At 35.6% G+C, this 21,381-nt stretch overlaps 1 protein-coding gene across 5 annotated transcripts; it reads right to left on the bottom strand.

Moving 5' to 3' along the window:
* Positions 1-418: 418 nt before the first annotated feature.
* SPDL1 (spindle apparatus coiled-coil protein 1) lies at positions 419-21,370 on the bottom strand. 5 transcript variants are annotated; one of them, XM_047731183.1, is made up of 12 exons: positions 21,211-21,366; positions 16,398-16,582; positions 14,032-14,208; positions 11,360-11,554; positions 10,398-10,547; positions 10,201-10,299; positions 10,012-10,122; positions 7,641-7,781; positions 7,111-7,214; positions 6,320-6,507; positions 3,858-4,197; positions 419-1,079 (listed from the first exon to the last, which is right to left on the bottom strand). In XM_047731183.1, the coding sequence occupies exons 2-12, from the start codon at positions 16,554-16,556 to the stop codon at positions 932-934; spliced, it is 1,812 nt and encodes a 603-aa protein (XP_047587139.1). In that variant the 5' UTR covers positions 16,557-16,582; positions 21,211-21,366; the 3' UTR covers positions 419-931. The 5 variants fall into 5 exon arrangements, with proteins under 5 accessions (XP_047587139.1, XP_047587136.1, XP_047587137.1 ...); XM_047731180.1 differs by lacking the exon at positions 419-1,079 and having other exon boundaries at positions 2,676-4,197; positions 21,199-21,370; XM_047731181.1 differs by lacking the exon at positions 419-1,079 and having other exon boundaries at positions 2,676-4,197; positions 16,398-16,579; positions 21,199-21,370.
* Positions 21,371-21,381: the final 11 nt, after the last annotated feature.

Genomic DNA, 21,381 nt, shown 5'->3' with positions numbered 1-21,381 from the left:
CCAAGTTCTTAACATAACTCTCTTTCTCTCCCTCTACCATCATCCTTCTCTTTATATATAATACATCCACCTACAGTATATATGAAATTAAGTTGTAGACCAGGCTACAATCATTTAAAGGAAAAAAAAAGTCTTTATTTGGAAAGTTTAGAATTAAAAAAATATCTAAGTATATAATTATATAAATTATATATGTGTATATATAAAAATTATATGTGCCAGGGAATTAAGAATCCATAAAGTTTTATTTTATTTCTCTTATCCCCTTTTGATAACAATGTATTATCTATACAGAGTAAAAAAATTCAAAAAGGGGATAAATTTTTTCAGTTTTATTTTAAATTTCAAAATTATATTTTTCATATATTATGAATTACTATGAATATTATGAATTATATTTTCATATAGACATTGAGACATAAAATTTAAATCATGTACATGGACACAAAGATGGACATAGCTAATTAAAACACTGACAAAATTCAGTTATAATATATATCTTTAAACCAAGTTTTCTGTTTTCATAATATAGTGAAAAACTAAGTTCATTAAAAAGTACATAGGAAAATATAATAGTTAATTTTGTATTCTCTTTTCAAATATGTGACTTTGAAGGTATGCATTAATAACACTTAAAAATCCATAGACAATACAACAAATAGATTCATAACACTTTCCTTTAATTATTAGTTTATTTACTGTAATTCATAGAAGCTCCATGAAGAGCCATCATTTAAGGAACTCTTCTGGTTAGAATCACAACCAAATTTTGAACATTTGATCAAAGGAACATGAAAAGGCCAGGTCTTGGCACAACAGGTTGAAAGAACTAATCTATAATATTGTGTATTTCAGATAAAAACAATCTTAACTAAGCTCCAAATCAACTTTTTTGGGCAAGTGGTACTTTACTCTCATTAAAGGAAAGTCCTTACTGCTGAGGGCACTGGGTCTCTGGAGTTGATTTGGAAGACACATATAAAATAGGGTGTGATTTCTTACAAGTTTCCTTTTCCAATTTGCTTGCAGTTTCTTTCCCTTCTTTAACTTCTGTTTGAAGCCTTGATTCAGCAGCTAACCTACAGGCATTAAAGCATCCACTCTGAATTTAAATGCAGTTAAAAAATTTAAGAAACAAACCTCTCATATAATGAACCTTGAATGAGACATGATCAATTTTTTTATGTATATGAGGAAAAAATTATAGTTGACCCCAGTACCATTAAGAACTAAGTCACTGCCTCTCTAAAAGAAACTTTTTTATATCAACAGACTTAATTTTTTAAATGCCTAAAAAGATATTTTTAAGGTTGATAAAAGTCATAGCAAAGCCCAAATTAAAGAATTAAAATATAATGGAACGTCAAATGTGATAATACACCTAATAAATAAAAAAATTAAATGCTAGAGCACAATTTTAATGTTAATATGACATACAAAAGGCAAACACAAGATAAAAATAACATAGTAACCTGGGCTGCATGAATACATACCAATTTGTCTCAAAAAACAAAAACCAAAACTTAAACTGAATTTCAACTAGCAGAATATTAATTTAAGAAAAAATAAACAGTGGAGAAATATTTTAAAAGGTTTATAAAGATTTTATAGCAAGAGCATCAATTAAATCTATAAAGCATCTAGTAGTGTAGTCCCCAGTAAGCCTGTATTTACTGTTACAATATTATCATAGGATTGCGCATCTAAGTTAATCATGCAGAGAACAAAAGGTTGGAAACGTCTTAAGGTAGCAGATGGACTCACACATACACAAAAACAAATGTTTTGTGGTATTTTATTTGTTTTTGTTTAATTTGCCAGACAAAATTCCAACATGTTACTTAATTTGAGTCAAACAAGTAGCTAAATACATTTTTTTAAGTAATTTTTATCAAGCCAAAAAAGGGCAGAAAAAAGAAATGAAGACAACACAGATAGCAAGGTCCGCAATGTTCAATTCTGGAACTTTGCCTCCAGAAATATACAATGGTCAAGCACACTTACACAATGAATCACATATATACGAGCATAACCTATTGAATTCATTTCAGAACTACTTGGAACTCTGTGTGTGTGTGTATGTTTGAGAGAGAGAGAGACAGAGAGAGATAAAATTCATTTCAAGGTATTTTTCCTCAAGAATATTAAACTTTTATGAGACTTACATGTTATTATATAAAAATTCAAGGAATGAAGTAATAAATTATATTTCACCCTTGAATAATGAAGGGGTTGGGGAACTGGCCTTTGTACAGTCAAAAATCCTTATGTAACTTTTGACTACCCCCAAACTTAACTATGGATAGCCTACTGCTGACTGGAAGCCTTACCCATAACATAAACAATCAATTAACACATATTTTGTATATATATTACACACTGTATTCTTATAGTAAAGCTAGAGAAAAGAAAACGTTATAAGAGAAAATCATAAGGAAAATACATTTACAACAATGTATTCAGTGAAAAAAGTCCACATGTAAGTGGACCTGCACAGTTCAAACCTGTGTTGGTCAAGGGTCAACTGTATGTTTTTTTTGTTTTTAAGATTTTCTTTATTTATTTGAGAGAGAGATAGTAAAGCATGAGTGGGGAGAAGGTCAGAGGGAGAAGCAGACTCCCCATGGAGCTGGGAGCCAGATGCGGGACTCCACCCCAGGACTCTAGGATCATGACCTGAGCCCAAGGAAGTCGCTTAACCAACTGAGCCACCCAAGTGCCCTCAACTGTACTTCTCTTAATAGTAATAGCAGCTCATGTTGTTGAGGGGCTTTCACTATAGAGCACCACCTTTAATAGCACTGAAGACTTTCAATAAAAAAAAAAAAATCAGATAAAACATATAAAACAGCCCCTTTAAAAAGGTGAGCTATGCCTGACTATATTAATTCAAATGCACACTAGTAACATGTCTTATTCTGTACCCTCCCATCTACAACTCATGTAGCCCTAGCAGCACCTTAAAGATCTCCTTTCATAAGCAAACAATCCAAGCTCTGTCCACATCAATATTCTTAATTTTTTAAATCTGAAGATATTTGTTTTAAATGCATCTATTATTCCACTGCATACAGACATCCTTTATCATCTTTTTATTACCTTCTCCATTTTCTTCATTTCTCTTGCCCTAACCTTGGTCCTGCTTGTGAAGACCTGGGCCTGTGCCTTATTCCACCCTACCCTTGGCCACTGTTACCTACCTTTCTCTTTCACTCACTTTCTCTTATCTCTATTATTTTCTTAAAGATAAGACTCTTAAAATTTTAAGTCCTATATACATATAAGTCTGACACTTTCTCTTTTAGTCACAAACTCAAATATGTAGAAATGAGAGGCTTTGAAGTTTTGATATAAAATGAAAATTACCTTTGATATTTAAAAATATCAAAATCAAAGCTCATTCTTAAAGACTTAGGAGAAACATTTTCAAGAGCCATAAGAAAAAATTCACCTAACAGTTATCAAGAAAGCTGCAATTTCTTAGACTAGAAAGCCCTTTTAAGAGGTAAGATAATTTTTCTTTCATGGCCACTCTTGAACTAGGGAAAAAAAAAACTGTTCATTTATTCAAACCAACAAACATTCAGAGATGTACTAGACTGTGATATTTTTGTTTCATGAAAGAGCAAAGTGTAACTTTTGAAAGTAATTCCTTTGTTCAGGAATCCTTTCCCTTTGTAATCATTTTAGTTTTTCTTAAGGTTTTAGAAAAGTTGAAGGTAGGCAGATGAAACTGTGGAATTATACTACATGCAATACTAAGAAAATAGATAAAGACACAGATAGCACAGTTCATGCAGCGATAGAGAAGAGATGGAGAGGCCTGCTGGTTGCCCTGAAGAAAAGAGGACACTGACCTGGGAGAATTTGGGGTGTTTCCACTTCTTTCACTTAAGGCTTCAGAGTCAGCTGAAACTCCTATAAGTTTCACACATTTCTTTTCCTTCTTTGGCTGAATGTCCATGGGCAGACTTTTGTGAGGAGAGAGATTGATTCCTGGTGTATTTATAGAAACTGTCTTTTCTAACTGCAAGTTATCTTCAGAAATGCTGGGACAGCACTGGGCCTCCTCTTTCTGAGGTGGTAATTTATAAACTTCTTCCTCAACAGCACTTTTGGTACATACATTGTTAGGGGTGGTTATATCCACAGGCAGGACTTCCCGCCTCTTTTTGGGTACAGGCACTTCGATTTTCTCTGAGAACAAAAACCATTAGAAATATATTCAGTCAGTAAGTCAAAACAAAGACACAGTAAACATAAGAGAACTACTTAAATAGTTTTCTCCTTTCCTATTCCTCATTCTTTTGAAACCCACTTATCTCCTTATTGAAATCTTTTATCCTTTCTTTCTTCATGGACTTCACTAACTATACCTTTTAAAGTTTATCTGGCTATAAATTTTTCCCCGGGAAATCAAAAGATTTAGTTCTTGCAATGAAAACTTCTATGTTCTGATACTGTGATAAAAGTTACATGGGGCTTTGTAAGACTCAGTGTGGAGGTAACAAAGGATACAGTGTCTAAGAGTCAAGGAATCCAGGTACAAATCCCATACCAGCACTCTGCAGCTGGAAGACTTTGGAGAAGTACTTAACCTCTTGAGCTTTATTATTTTTTTTAATCTGTAAAATGGGGATTAAAAACATCCACTCCACTTAATATTGTTTGTTGTAATGATTACATGCAAAGAACAAGTCAAATTCTCTATGGCAACTTGTGCCTATTAGCCCCACCCATAAAATATATTCAAGATCTTAGTACTTCTACTATGAATACTTCCCAAGTTCAAACCATAGTATGTCTCACTGCAGGCTATGGCAATAGCCTTTTGCCCCCTACTGCGTAACATAATATCATTCCATCCCCATGCAGGTCTATTTTCAGTCACTAAATTAATTGTTCTAATACTTTTTCCCTATCCCCCACCAATGCGTCTTTCATTTTCAAAATCAAAATCAATATTCAAAATAAAAAAAGTTAGTAAAGTTGGAGAAACCATAGTTGGACATGGGGTTAAATCGTTATTTTCCCTTTCTCTTGTACTGCACCCCACATCAACTAGATTCACTATACTTCCTTCTGTCTCTTTGCTGTGCTCAGTTCAACAGACTTTCGAAATTCGTAATGTATTATTCTTAATTAGGAAAGCCTATTAGAATCAGGGAAGAGAAAAAGGATGAAAAAGAAGCCTTTTTAAACTATAAAAAAAACTCACTATTGCTGACAACCTCCCCACTACTGTTAAGAATCCCTCGAGTCAGTGAGACAATAATGAAGAGAGTCTTAGGAATATGAACAGCGTAGGGGCAAAAACTGGCTGAAAATCTATAACCTAAAACACGTAATAACACCTTTTTTGGGTCTAAGAACCATTGTATTCTTAGGCTTTTTTACTTTTGGCCTTTATCTTTTAAAATTTACAAACAGTAAAATCACTCTTTTTAGTGTATAACATGCAGAGCCCACATGGTAATGGTATTTTCTACCTTACTGATTAGATTTGCTAATTGTCCCCTAATATTTGTTCTACTAGTCTTCCTCAATAATAGAGTCCCCAAAAGTGTACTCAGTAATATTGTAATAATTTTGCATGGTGACAGATGGAAACTAGACTTATCATGGGGGGTCATTTTGTAATGTATAAATATCGAATCATTATGATATATACCTGAAACTAACAGAATATTAGATGCCCATTACACTTAAAAAAAGAAAATCCCAAGATGTAGTTGGGAACATGGCTCCTGAGAATCAAGACTACCTTTCTCAGCTTTTCTCATAGGTGAGGCCACATGACTCAGTTTTGCTCAAGGATTATGCTGATGAACAATGCAAATGAAGCCTAGATTGTGACACTCTGACCAGTCCCAGAATGTCTCTTTCAGACTTCTGTAACAGGAGGACTTAATACCTATCTTGTTTAAGTCTCCACTATTTTAGGTTTTCTATAAACAATATTAACTAATACAGCTCCCAAATATCAGTTGCTTCAACAAAATCAAACTCTTCGACATATTGCATAAGATGCTACAATTGTAAATGGAAAAGTCTCTAAGGTTTTCAAACCTTATCAAGGTTCTAATATACAGATATCCAACAGAATATCTATTATATTCATTCATACCCAGTACTTAGTTTTCTTTGAATTTTCTTACACATTTTATAGCAGTAAATTTGTTTTATTAGATCAAGATACATAACCACAAATTAGTTTGTAATGGGATTTGCATAAAGCTGTAGTAAGAAAAAAAAAACCTGATATGATTTCTCAGAGTTTCTCATAATTTAAAAGACAAAATATATGAGACATACATACCTTCAGGTTCATACTTCAGTTTTAGCTCATCTAGTTTAGCTCTCAGTTTCATATTTTCACTTTGGGAGAGCTGGAGGCATCTTTCATTTGCAAAAAGTTTTCTCTCAATATCCAAAGCCCTTTGGCTCTCAAATAATGCTTTCATTCGTTGTATGGACAATTCACCTTTAGTGCTTTCATTTTCTTTGCTATATAAGTAAAAAAAAGGAGAACCAAAGAATATTACAATAACACATAACATATATAAGTGTTTTATACACATATGTAAAACATATTGTTAGTGCAAATCTTTTATTAGATATTTGAATTCTTAGATAAACACACATATTGGGGTTTTTAAGTAACAAAGAGACAATAAACAAAATAAGCTTTAACAATGGCACTTTCAAATAAAAAATGTCATATATCCTTCAAAGGAAAAGGAGGAAAATATTCTTTCCACATTAATGCATGTGTAAATAATTTCGTTTCAAATTAGATGATATTTGTTCCTGAAAAATTTAGATTATAAGAACATTTTCTATGTCAAAGTTCTTTTCTCTTACCAATCTAAAATGCTAAACATGAGAAAATAAAAATATTTAATGATTCATTGAAAGTATTTTTTTCTTCAATAACCAGCACTAATTATATCTTGACTGCATCTTATTTGCTACACAAAGATATTTTTGATGCTTTTTTTTTCCCGGAATTTCTTTTGGCAATTTGAAAACAAAAATTTGTAGTCACTAACACTACTTATTATAAGTACATCAAGAGAATGTCCATCTTTCTAAGCGCCCAACACTTACTTTAAGTTGTCAAGCTTCATCTGAAGTAAATCTGTGTAATAGGTGTTATCTTCCGGAGCTCCAGAGTTGGCAGAAAGCTTAGATTCTGTACTTTCATATAAGCTCTACAGAAAATAAGAATTCTTATTACTTAACATAAATTACAAATTACATTAATCCAGGTGTCCTTGAATAATACCGGTCTGAATGGCACAGGTCCACTCATATGGGAATTTTTCCACAGTAGAGTACTATAAATGTATTTTCTCTTCTTATAATTTTCTTAATGGTATTTTACTTTCTCTAACTTACTTTAAGAATACAGTATTTAATATGTATAACATACAAAATATCTGTCAATCACCTGTTCCTGTTATCAGTAAAGCTTCCAGTAAAGAACAAGCTATGCCTTAGGTTCTGGGGAGTCAAAAGTTATACAGATTTTTGACTGCGCAGGGTTGGGCATCCCCAATCCCCATGTTTTTCAAGAGTAAACTGATTTAAGATATTCAAACCAAATCTGGCTGCATTATTGAAGGGGTTACATGTACCTTAAATTTCTCCAGATTTCTAATTTCACCTAAGAGGTGTTTAATTTCACCATTCTTCTGCTCTAGCATAGCAAGCAACCGTTCCTGCTGTTCAAATTCAGTTTGAGACCCTTTCATTTGCAGCAATGTGGCGATTTGTAACTAGAAAAAAAAAAAAAAATTACCACCCAACACCCCACAGAGAACTGAGTGGAGGAAAGGAAGATTCTGATGACTATATTTTGGTACAATGCACATTCTGTACTGTGTAACCTTGAATTCAGTTTGGAAACTAAACTATGTCTACTTTAATAATCTAATAATTTGAAAACATTTATATCAAGAAGTTTAGTTATAGATATAACTCTTGAGTACTTATTTTACTTATGAGTAATACATGACAACTGTAACAATTATTTGTACTTCTGTGAAACATAAAATTGAACTAAATGGCTATGATCCAGAAGCATCACTTAACTGGTAAATAAACCTGTCCAAACACTGTAATGCTATACTTTAATCATCATATGCACTGTCATTAAGGTTCTGATGGGGTTTCTCAAAAATTTTGATTAACTTCAATAGTATTAAGTGGAAGAAATTATTACACTACTCACATTTGTAATGGCGAGATTTACAAATGACAAGGACGGAAAACAAAGGTAAGAGACATCGAAGGATACCAAGGGAATCTTCAATAAAAATATAAATACATTTATTTTTTAATAACAGTAATCAACTTACCTAATTATGAATCCACCAAAACCTGGAGTTACATACCTACTGAAGGGAAATTAACTGGAATCTAAAATTACCATTCCTTTCTGCCTTCAGAAATTTCCAGAGTTCTAAAAATTGCCAATAGTTTAGTTTTGAGTAAAGCAAGCAATGATAATACAGTTGCAGTTGTGGTTATGAAGATAGAAAGATGACTTTTAACATTCTTAAGGACCTGCTTTTTGTTCCTGCTTCAGACTGGAGTCTAAGAAGATTCATATCTACTTGCTTCTAAAGATAACTTGGAATATCATGGGAACATTGGGAGATTAATAATAGTAATTATACTGAAAATATATAATATGTATATATTACTATATATATATATATGTAGATATACACACACACACACACACACACACACACACTGTAAGAAAGCAAAAAGCAAATGTGAGAAAATTTACAAAAAAATCATTCCTGGATAGGGGAATCTTGGTAAACCAGGCAGTACTGTTGAAATCCTTAAAAACTATAGCTGTTTGTTAAATTGGCACTTCCTTATATGCCAAGTACTGTATAAGCATTTTACTATGTTTTCATTTAATTCCAGGACAATTTAAGAAGCAGGTTCTATCATATCTACTTTATAAACAGGGTGACTGATGATATACTGAAAAGTAAAAATGCTTGGACAAGGTCACACAGCTAGCAAGTGATGGAACTATAATTCAATCCCAGGTTGATCTAATACCAAAGTTTCATTACTAATTTTTCCTATTTTTAAATCTCACCACCCTGAATAAAAGGCAGAAAGCCTTCTAGACTTCCAGTTGCCAGTTAGGCATAACAGTTCAGGGATCGGGATTCTAAAAGACGGTACAATACTACAATCTTTCCAACATTTGCATGTTTTTCTGTTACTGCCTGTTTGACTAAAATGATAACCAAAAAAACCCTTAAAATTAAAGAGGCCTACTGAGAGTTGCTGGAGGGGTGATGGGTGGGGATGGGGTAATTGGGTGATGGGCATTAAGAAGGGCGCTTGAAGAAATGAGCACTGGGTGTTACATGTAACTAATGAATCACTGAATTCTATCTCTGAAATTAATAATACAATATATGTTAAACTGAATTTAAATTAAAAAAAATTTGTTAAATTAAATGGGCCTATATGCTTGTCTTGAGGAACTGTAAGAAAAAGGTATCCGAATCTCACTCTATAATAAGCCTTTGCAGGAGAACTGCAGAATGTGAGAGAACTAGTTTTCATTGAAGTAGGAATCTTAGGCCTGTGCTAAGAAATGCCAGGCCAACAGCTGGAAATGAAAACTTGTGAAATTTTTCTCTGCTACACAAAGATTTGTATATTTTTGGGAAAGAAATTGAGTAACCATTAAAAAAAAAAATCAATCACAAGGCTATTGAGTAACCATTAAAAAAATTAATCAACAGATGTTACCTGTATTACTACTAAATACCTACTAAAGGATTAATTTTTTGAAATTGATATAATAGAAATTTTAGTCAATCTACAGATATTTTTTCTAAAATAATGCAGTTCTAGAAATAATTAAGTACACTCTTTGAAGGAAAAGATGCTTTCTTTGATATATCTGTACACGTAATGCAGATACAAAATTGCTTTAATAAACCTTCAATGGTGGTAACGCTGTACCTTCATTCTTTGCATCTGTTCTCTGTTAAATGCATTTTGCTTCTTCAGTGACTGATACTTGACTTTCATACTGATAAACTGACGTTCCATTGCTGCCCTTCGATCTTCCACCTAGAAAATATTAACATGCTTCATTACTGTTGTATTAAGTGAAATGCCAATTTAATCAATGGAGTATTTGTTACATACCTCTGCAAACAAAGAGTTGCCCTTACTATTGGGGTCCAAGGCTTGCTGGAGTGCCTGGTCTAATTGCACCTGAAGATCTTGATTTGCTACACGAGCTTTCTAAATTTGAAAGGAAACAATTTAGCTAATAGAGGTTAGATTAGCAAGGAAACAACTTATTATTATTGGAAAAGATAATGTGACTCTAATCATAGTACCTCTAAAGCATTATAGTAAGAAACTGCTTCTTTCTCTCGCTCCTCTTTTTCTTCTTTAAGTCGGTCTACCTGGCGCATTAAATTAGTACTAAGAAGTTCTAGTTGTTCTTGTCTATATTGTAGTTCATTCACTTCTTCTTTGAGGGCGGTCTATTCAACAGGAATTGAAAAAGAGGAAATTGTCCTGAATAGTCTTTCATTTAGCAGCTGCTCAGTTTATCTATCAGAAGTGGTTCACGCCCAAAACTAAAACTAGAGTTAGTCAGTAGTTGTAAGATGCATAATAAAAGAATAAAAATCACTAAAATTTTTCAGCAGGGAGCCATATGAAAGGCTATCTTTCTTTCCTATAAATTTAAGTCTTTAATTTTTAATTAACCTCAGCCTGCAATGAAAAAATCTACATTCATATGCATATCAATTTCCATGAAACCAATATTTTATATAGGGCTTTTATGACACAAACTAGGATCAGAGTTAATGACTCTAAGTTCTTCCAAAGGTTTCATTAATCTAAAGGTAATCTGCTTTACATAACCACATAATCTAAAGCTTTACCATGAATGAATAATCCACCTAAAAACTCTACAAACTGCTTTTTAATTAGTAGCATCAAAGTTAAGATAAAAAATATTTCAGCCCCGGAGCACCTGGGTGGCTCAGTAGGTTAAAAAGCCTCTGCCTTTGGCTCAAATCATGATCCCAGGGTCCTGGGATCAAGCCCCACATAGGGCTCTCTGCTCGGCAGGGAGCCTGCTTCCCCCCTCTGCCTCCCTCTCTGCCTACTTGTGATCTCTGTTTGACTTGTGATCTCTGTCTGTGAAATAAATAAATAAAATCTTAAAAAAAATATTTCAGCCTTAAAATTACCTAAGGATTATAACAAAAACATGTAAAAAAAAATACACAAGGAAAAAAAGAAAAAAAAAACAACCAAAGAACATACATGCCATAAAAATTACCTTCATACTTTCCATTTCAGTCAGTTCAATTTGAAGAGCTAGCATCTCTGAAGACATGCTTTCATGTACACGCTCAGATATTATTCGCATTTCCTCTGATTTACATGAAAGGAGTTCTTTCTGATGATCTACTTTGTGCTTCAATTGCTTTTCACTAAGCCTAGCTTCATCTAATTCAGCTTTCAGTTTTTCTAACTAAAGTAAAAAAGAAAAATTCACAATTTTAAAAAATCAAAAGGTGATTGAAGGTCATCAGAATATACAGTGCAGTATAAATTACTCTGGTAACTGCAGAATAACTATTTTATAAGACAATCAAGATGAACAAACTAATTACACTTTCATACAGTTCTCTCTTGGAAAACTAAAAATATGTAGTTTAAAGGGAACAAACTTACAGCAGAAGGATGAAGTTTTAAGGTCAAGCCTAGATTTAGCCTGTTTTATTCCTCTTAGGTAAAAACTGTTAATGATTGTACAATTACTAGGTTATTGTGTGGCTCTCAACTGAGATGGGGGGGAGGGGGTAAAACATTCAGCACCACACCTAGCATTCATTAAACAATTTCTGTTATCTATAAAAAACTTCTGCTTGATGTCCAGGGTTATAATTATCACCTATATAGAATTATCTTCAATTAGGTATCAATGTTCTATATCCTGATATCTGCTTTCTATTTAAAAAATAAGAGCCTCTTGTTTTCCTTTTTCTATTTTCATGAGGTGAAAAAAAAAATTTTCAGCTGAACAATCTATGTTGAAATGTGGCTATTCTTCTGAAAAACATCACTGACTGACCTAAATTTACTGCCTGATGAGACTATTAAGTCTTCCTATTTGGCCAAGGCTAAGCATCTTAAAACAGTGATATGCACTGACCTACAAACATACAAATAGTCCATACAAGTAATCAAAGGATGTCTGGACTCTTGGCCACTTTGGCTTCAATGTGAAGAGTGAATAGTATGAAGAGCAATGATGGAAGCAGCCTACCTGGATAGAGGTCTAAAATAGTCTAGAGGAGAGGATGGTAATCTGGACTAGAATGATAGTAGCAAAGATGGATCCTTTGTAGATCAAGTTCTTAAAACCAGCTGATGGAGTAATTGTGAGATATAAGCAAGGGGCATCTGGGTGACTCAGTCAGTTAAGCATCTGACTTCAGCACAGGTCATGATTCCCAGGGTCACAGCGACTGAGCCCCAGGTCAGACTCCCTGCTCAGTGGGAGAGTCTGCTTCTCCCCTTCCCTCTGCCCCTAAACCCTGCTTGTACTCATCTTTTGCTCGCTCACTCTCTCTCAGAAAGAAAGAAAGAAAGAAAGAAAGAAAGAAAGTAAGTAAGTTAAAGATATCAAATATAACTCCAAAATTTTGGAAGAAGTGATTTGAGAACATCTGTAAGACTGAAAATATTTTTTGACTAATTTAGTCTTTGCTCTGCCAAAAAGCCATTCTTATATAAGTGGCCTTGCTTCAGATTGTGAATATTTCCTACATTACTCTTTTTCTGTTTAGATAATGAAAGCCACTGCTAAAATGAAAATATGACAGGGGCGGGGGAAAGGTATCATTATCAGTCATTGGTGTCTCAACTCAGATTAGTTCCAGACAAGGTGGATTACTGTTTGCCAGTACGAATATAAGATGATTCTAAGTATTACATGAAAGTGCATTTTGTTAGCTATGTTCATCTGACTACAATTTAGGAAAAAAATACAACCAACTCAAATATATAATTTCATTGATCTCATTACTTAAAATGAATAAACATTTAAAAAAAGAGTCAATTTAAAGAAATTAATTAACAGTATAGGTGGTACAGATATGGAAAAATTTTAAAAGATGCTACACAAAACACAGAAAATTAGAAAGCAAGCCGAAAGTCAGGTAATGTTTTGTAGAGAAGAGTTTGGAAAGTATGGACTCTATACAAAGAAGAGCGTAATAAAAGTTCCAGATTCCTGAAGGAACTGGATAGTTGGGGGTAACCAAAAAAGAATGGACAATTTGTTTTTAATGCGTGAAATGAAGCCAGTGTAACATGTCATTAGTCTAAGTATAGTGACATTGGCTTTGTAATCAGGCAGCTTTAGTCTAAATCTTGATTGATTTCTGCAATTTTTGTCCAATTTATTTAATCCGTTTAAGCACTGGTTTTCTCACCTAATATCCACAGACAATAATGGTACCTTCCTTACTGAGTTCTAAGAGGCAGATCATATGTCATTAGCTTATCTTCAATAACCAAAGAAGAAAGTTTGGTTATTCTAATGTTCATTAACTTACAATAAACTGTTGGTTTCTTTTGTAAGATTACAAAAGATTACTTCTTTCAGTGAAAGCTAGGAGACTGGTCCTTCTGAAAAGGAATTGCTATACTACGCACTACAAGCAAGAAGGTCATGCTTTTCACTAAACTAAAACTCCATAACAAATATCCAGTTACTGAAATTAAATAATTGTATTTAATTAGTAGAATGTTATTACTACAATTCCCTTGGGCAAACTCTTGTTTCTCATTGTTTCCACTCCCAATATTTTAATGATGGAGCCTTCATTTCCGCTATTTTGCACAGATGGCATTAAGAAAATCTTCATCACCTAAAATTTACATATTCCTAACTCCATAAGCATGAAACATTTTTGTTTTGACATACGTAGATATTCAAACCTTATTCTTTAGTTCATTTACTTCTTGTCCATGGCTTCTGCTCAGTTGTTCTTTCAATTGCTCCAGGTGTGTTTTTTGTTGTTGTTTAATAGCTTCACATTCAGAGCTCAAACTTTCTAACATTCGACTCTTAAGCTCAACTTCTCTCTGAAGAGTATATTTTTCTTGTTCATAATTCTGAAAACAGATTCAATTATAATTCAATTACATAAAAATAACTTAAAGCCATCACATATAAACAGTTCTCACCTTCAACTGTTTCATTCTTATTTCATGTATTTGCTGCTTTCTAAGTAAAAACCACAGGTTAGACTTGAAGTAACTCTGTAGCTAATCAGTCTTAAGAAAAGCTCAGAGGGTTTTAGTCCATGCTACTGATGTGGTAATTATTTCTATGCCATGTCAAGGAAGTAAGGTGTTCCGTGGCATGTCAACATGTCAAGTAATCTCTGCTAGTGAAAAAAACAAAAACAAAAACAAAAAACAAAAAACACTTAATAGCATTTCAGTTTTCCCAGTGAGAATTATTTGGTTTGATAATGATATTTATGGCTCTGAAAATAAAATAGTGGACAAGGCACAAAGTGAAATACTAAATTATCCCTTACTTTCAGAATGTAGTCATCTGAGAAATGTTTACAAATTACTCAGATGAATACAGTGTTGAGACAAAAGGAAGATTTAAGAAGGCTTTTGCTTTTGCTTCTGGTAGGGACAAACAGGGAGGAGGAGCAGAGGGAGAGGGAGAAGCAGACTCCCTGCTGAACAAGGAGCCCGACGTATGACTCAATCCCAGGACCCTGAGATCACGACCTGAGTCCAAGGCAGACACTTAATCAACTGAACTACCCAGGTGCCCCTCTGACAGGGAAATTTAAAGATTAAAAAAGCATTAGTTCAAAATCATTCAACTAGTTTTTAAAAGTAAGATTAAAAAAAAAAAACTAGATTAAATAAGAGGGAAAACCAAGAAAAGCAGTTTTTTTTTTACTGTACTTAAATTTTGAGATCAAAGTTTAAACATATTATTGAGCATTTACTACATAAAACAGATTAATTCATTCTTTCAATAAATGTGTACCAGATTTGACATATATAAAAGTGAACAAGAGAGACAAAATTTCCTCTCTCACGGAGCTTATAATCCAGAGTTAATTAGGTGAATCAGTGAATGATAGCAAATTTACAGAACACTCAGGGAAGGCCTCTCAGCTGAAGTGATATTTAACAGACACCTAAAGGTTGAGGACTCAATCCAAGACAGAAAGGGGATGTGCAATGCAGATGAAGGCAATATAGCTAAGCACAAGGGAAAGTAGTTTAAAATGAGGTCAAAAGGTTGGCATGGGTCAGATCACATAGGAATCTACAAACCCAAGTAAGGGATTTGAATATTGTTGTTAATACAATTATAAGCCATAGTTGTGTTTTTAGCAGGACTGTGATAGGATCTTTCATTTCTTTTTCTTTCTTTTTTTTTTTTTAAAGATTTTATTTATTTATTTGACAGACAGAGATCACAAGCAGGCAGAGAGGAAGGGAAGGAGGCTTCCTGCTGAGCAGAGCCCGAAGCAGGGCTTGATCCCAGGACCTTGGTATCATGACCTGAGCGGAAGGCAGAGGCTTTAACTCACTGAGCCACCCAGGCACCACTTTCATTTATTTTTCAATGGCCATGTGGCTGCTGTGTGAAGAATGAACAATGTGAAAGGCAATGAAGGAAGCTGGCAACCTGGTTAGAAGGCTACAGTAGTAATTTACAGGACAGATGATGGTGGTCTGAATTAGAGTGGCAATAGCACAGATGGATGTTTTCTAGGTCAGGTTCTTAGAGTTTGTTGATGGATTAAACATGAGAAATAAGGGCCACAAGGATACAGAGTAAAATTCCCTTAAATTTGGCTCAAGTTATTATACATTTACTAAGTAAGCTAAATTGCAAGAGAATGTTGTTAGCTGGCAGGGAATCAACTGTTCTCTCTGTTTATGTTATGTTTGAGATGTCCATTAGTAGGCAATTGAATACACAAGTCTAGGAGTAAACTAAGGACTTGCTGTTGTGTTATAAGGCATTTAGATGTTATCTAAAGCTATGAAACAAATGAGGTCACCAAGGAAGAGTGCAGACAAAACAAACCTAAAATCCAGTATGTGCTAAAGAAAACAGTAACCAGATTTTTCAAATTCAGAACATACATGGTCAGAAACACTATCAGTTCATTCACTTCAGTACCGTTTTTGAGAGATAGGGCTGAACAGCAACTAGAACTACAATCTTCAAAAGGAATAAATCTAATAATAATAATAATAATTGCTAGACAATACAAATGTTCTACAGCTAAGCACTACAGAGTCCAGGGTCCTACCTCAGTCATGGTCATCATTTCATTACGACATTTATCCAACTGATTCTGCAACTCATTTTGGCTCTCCACTAGTTGTAAGCCATACTGTGCAGCTTTAAGTCGCTCTTCTTCGACCTCTTTGAGCTTGCATCGAAGATCTACAATTATATCTGCCTCCATGTTTTTTTTTTTTCGTTTTTAGTCTACTGTAAATAGAAGAAATGAAAGTACTTAAGCTTAAACAAAATACTATGAACAATGGTAACAATAGTAAAAGATAAATATATCTTTCCCCCCAATACTACTGCCATATAAATAACACAGCACTGAAGATTGCATTATTGGCTTTTAAGTAGTCAAATTTGCATTCTTATTCTAAAAGTAAGGTCTGAAAATTCTCTTACCTGATTTGCGACTAAATCAAACAAAGAAAAAATATCGGACACATTTAACTTTGTTCCTAAGAAATGCAGTTATTACGAAATTGTTCACTTGTGTAATAAGCTTCCTTAAATGCTGAGGTAGGGTAGGTCTCATATTTATATCACCATAACAGGTAATCAAGTTAAGAGCACAATGAAAGAAATCAAGAATTTATAGTAACAACACTGCTACTTAAAATATAAAAAGGCAGCTTTGAATAAGGTTTATAAGGCAAGGACTATCATGTCCACAATTTTTTTTTTAAAGATTTTATTTATTTATTTGACAGAGAGAGATCACAAGTAGACGGAGAGGCAGGCAGAGAGAGAGAGAGAGAGAGGGAAGCAGGCTCCCTGCTGAGCAGAAAGCCCGATGCGGGACTCAATCCCAGGACCCTGAGATCATGACCTGAGCCGAAGGCAGCGGCTTAACCCACTGAGCCACCCAGGCGCCCTCATGTCCACAATTTTTCACAACAGTGCTAACTTCTTGAACACATTAAATTTGCTGTAGCAAATTTAGGCTCACTACTATTTTCCATTATTCATGAGAAGACATGCAAAACAGAATCATGTTCAGAGTAATTAAAAACATTTCTTTCATCCTAGATCTTCAATCAAGGACTTAAACATTTTATACAGAAACAGTCCACATAATTCAACTTTACTCATCAGCCTTTCCAAATTGGTCCATCTCTTAGGCCAGATTCAAACTCAGCTTTGCATTCGAAGAGCAACAGGCTGTTAATAAGGTTGTTTCCCCACTTTTCAGCCAAGGAATGAAAGAAAGAAAGAAGAGAAAAGAAAAGAAAAGAAAAGAAAGAAAAGAGGCAAACTCTTTCATGAAATTGACCTTCCAATGGGAGAAGACAAGTTATAATAGTATCATGATTATATGCATTAGAAAGTGAAAAAAAAAAAAAAAGAAAAAGAAAAAAAGAACAAGATAAAAGAACTTGGAAGAAGTGAGAGGTATTGCAACTAGGATGAAATCTAAAATAAGTGTTGGAGAGAAAAACCCTCATAGTGGCTTCCGGAAAAAAAAAAAAAGCCTTGCAAAGGATAAGAGAGTTAACTATGTATCTATTTCAGGAAACAAAAAGGAGTAGAGGAAGGGGGGTAGCACTAAAGTGGAAGGCCATCCAAGGAATGAACAAGATAAGAGTTTAAGTCACAGGAGATAATAGAGGAGAATAGGCAAATCAGGCCATCGAAAGAACTTTGGCTTCTACTCTGGGTGAAACTGGGGGTCCTTGTAAAGTCTGAAGTAGAGATCTGATACTTTAAAGGGATCATTTTGACTGCTATGTTGATAGTTTGGAGGGAAGCAAGTGGGAAGCAGAAAGACCAGGTAAGATGATTGCTTACACAAGGGTGATTGTATAGGAAGTGGGGAGAAATGATCACATTCTCCACAAATACTTTGAAGGTAGAGCCAACATGATTTCCTGAAAAATTAAACATGAGGTATATGAAAAAGAGAGAAGTTAAAAATGCCTGTAAGGCTTCTGGCCTGAGCAACTAGTAGAGCAAATTTGCCATCAGCTGAAGCATCAAAAATTATAAGTAAAAATTTTTTTGAAAGAAAATCAGGGGCTTATGTTTTGGACATGAGATATATCAAGTAACCAGTCCGCTATATGAGTAGGATTTGGGCTGGAAATATAAACGTAGGGGTTATTAACATAAATCCTTGTGCCTTGGTGTCACCAGAGTAAGAGCATAATTAAAGAGAAGAGGACCAAGGATTGAGCCATCAACAGCAAAATATACTCAGGCAAGACCAGTGAAGTAGGAGGAAAATGAAGGGTATGTGTTATCCTAGAAGCCAACTGAAATGGGTTGGAGAAAATGGTGGGAAAACAGGAAACGCAGTTTTGCTGCAAAGCTGAATAAATGGGGCAGTAACTGAAGGGGAAGTAGGATTAAGTTCGTCTTTTTTAAGAGACAATATTTTAAGAAAAAACCAGCATCCTTGTATGTCATGGGATAGATTCAGGTGAGAAAAAGTGATGATATAGAAGGCATGGAGAGCTACCAAAGTGGTGAAAAAGAGTGAGGTCTAAAATACAGGGACTGATTTTAGACAGGAGCATGAATATTTCATCTAAACTAAGGGAAAGCAAAGTATATGGGTACTGACACTGATAAGTAGGTAGGTTAGTGGTGGGAGTCTGCATAAGTGCCCTTCTAAATGCTCCAATTTAGGGGCGCCTGGGTGGCTCAGTGGGTTAAGCCGCTGCCTTTGGCTCAGGTCGTGGTCTCAGGGTCCTGGGATCGAGCCCCGCATCGGGCTCTCTGCTCAGCAGGAAGCCTGCTTCCTCCTCTCTCTCTGCCTGCCTCTCTGCCTGCTTGTGATCTCTCTCTGTCAAATAAATAAATAAAAATCTTTAAAAAAAAAATAAAATAAATGCTCCAATTTATCAGTGAATTAGGAGGCAAGGTCATTAAGTAAAAATAAAGATGAAGGAGGAGATAAAAGTTTTCAGAAGAGAGAGAAGGGGAAAAAAGGTATCCTGTTACCAAAGGCTGGCAGTTACTGCTCTAAAATACAGGAGCTTTCCGTGGTGCCTACATGGCACAGTCAGTTAAGGGTCTGACTCTTGGTTTCGGCTCAGGTCGTAATCTCAGGGTAGTGAGATTGAGCCGTGTAGGGCTCCTCACTCAGTGAGGCATCTGCTTCAGACTCTCTCCCTCTCCTTCTGCTCCCCCACCCCCGCCACCATTGCTCACTCTCATTCTCTCAAATAAATAAAATATTTAAAAATAAATAAAGACCTTTCCAAAGCCTGTAGGCGATGGGGTTAGGCACTAGTTACTGCACTGTTTATTATATATTTGTTGAGGATTTACCATTTGCCAGGCAGAGCGCTTCAAATGAATTATCTTGCTTAATTCTCTTGATGGGACTAAGTTAAACATTATTGTCATCAACATTTACCGAAGAAAAAAGGAGCTAGCCTCAAGACATCCCAGCCAGCAATGTCCAAGGAAGTAAACAAACAAACAAACAAAAAACCAACAGCTCTTATTCTTTCAAAAGATTTGCCAGAATTCCTATTATGTCTCGGGTACTGTGGTATTACTGAGGACAGAATGCTGACCCCAGAACTAAACAATGTCCTGCCTTCTTGAATCTTACAGTCCATTTGTGGAAAGGCATTACATCAAATAACTGTAAAGTTTTAGAAGTGTTTTAAGTGCAAGAGGGAACCTGTAACGTGGGGGCGCAGTCCTAAGTTGGGAAGTGAGGTAGGGGTGAGGAAGTAGGGACAAAAAAGATTTCTCCGAGGAAGTGACTTTTTTTGCAAAGGTCTAAAGGATGAGTAAGAGTTCGCCTGTCAATCTGCAAAGGGGTAGTGGGGCTGAAGAACTATACTTAACATATGCCAGACATTGTACGTGGTGCTTTGCTGGTATTATCTAATGCAACAACCCCATGAAACATAAGGTATTTCCACCATTTATACATATGCAAACTGAGGCACAGAAAGGTTAGGTAACTTGCCCAGGGTTCCCAGCTATCAAGTGGCCGAGACAGGACCAGGGTCTCGCTCCAAAGCCTGGTACCCGGAACCACTGTTCTGTTCAGCCTCTCAGAAACAGCGTGCACAAAGCATTCAGAACAGGTTGCTCGGGGATTCAGTCTGCCTCAGTTCTTATCCACAACACACTGGTAGCATGAGTCTGGACAATTTAAGGTCTTGTGTTCTCATCTGTAAGATAAAGACAATAACTAACTAACAGGGTTGTGGAGAGGAAACCAGCTACGGGATGACAAGCAGTTAGAATCTGGTAACGCAGCTGTCCTGGGGGAGCACTGACCAACGGAAAAAGAATGAGAGCTGTGATATGTGACTTTTAATATCCTAGGAGCCATGTTAAGAAAAGCAAATACAGGTGAAATTCTTTTTAGTAATGTTTTATTCAACCCCATTCATCCAAAACACTAGCATTTCAACATGTACTCTTTATCGTTATTAACGGGCTGTTGTTCTTTTTGAGTAGTCTTCGAAATGCAGAGTGCATTTTATATTTACGGCATCTCTCAACTCGGACTGCCACATGTGGCTAGTGGCTACCATACTGTAGCGCGCTGACATGGTGTTTGTTGTCACCCGGGGGCCCAGCCAGGCGACCCGGCCTTCCTTACTGATGCACAATAGCGGGGTGGGGGCGGGGGGCGGTACGCAGCCCAACGGAAGATTGAGACGCGCTCGGAAGCCGGCTGAGAAGAACTCTGGGTTCCGCTGAAGAAGCTGTTCCGGCTACGGGCCTCCGCGGTGACCCAGACCCCAGGTTTCCTGAGGGCCTGCTCTCCCCACTCCCCAGAGAGAATCCCTTGGCCGCTCCCACCGCTCCTCTCCACACGCACCTCCCTCCAGGCCCGTGGCCCCTACCTCTCTCCTCACCCCTTTCCCCAGCTGCTGCAGCCGGCGGCTCGTGACGAGGGCTCACGGCGCCCAGGTTCGCGACGGCAATACCACCTCACGACCAGAGACGCTCGCCCATTCACCGAGCTAGCTCTCGGGGAAGCGCCAGGGCTTTTTGAATGCAGTTCCCGCGACAGCTCACACTTCTCG

Source organism: Lutra lutra, chromosome 5, assembly GCF_902655055.1.
Source record: "Lutra lutra chromosome 5, mLutLut1.2, whole genome shotgun sequence".
NCBI lineage: Eukaryota > Metazoa > Chordata > Mammalia > Carnivora > Mustelidae > Lutra > Lutra lutra.
Note: the sequence above shows the minus strand (reverse complement) of the source record. Positions and strands in the feature narration are given on the sequence as shown.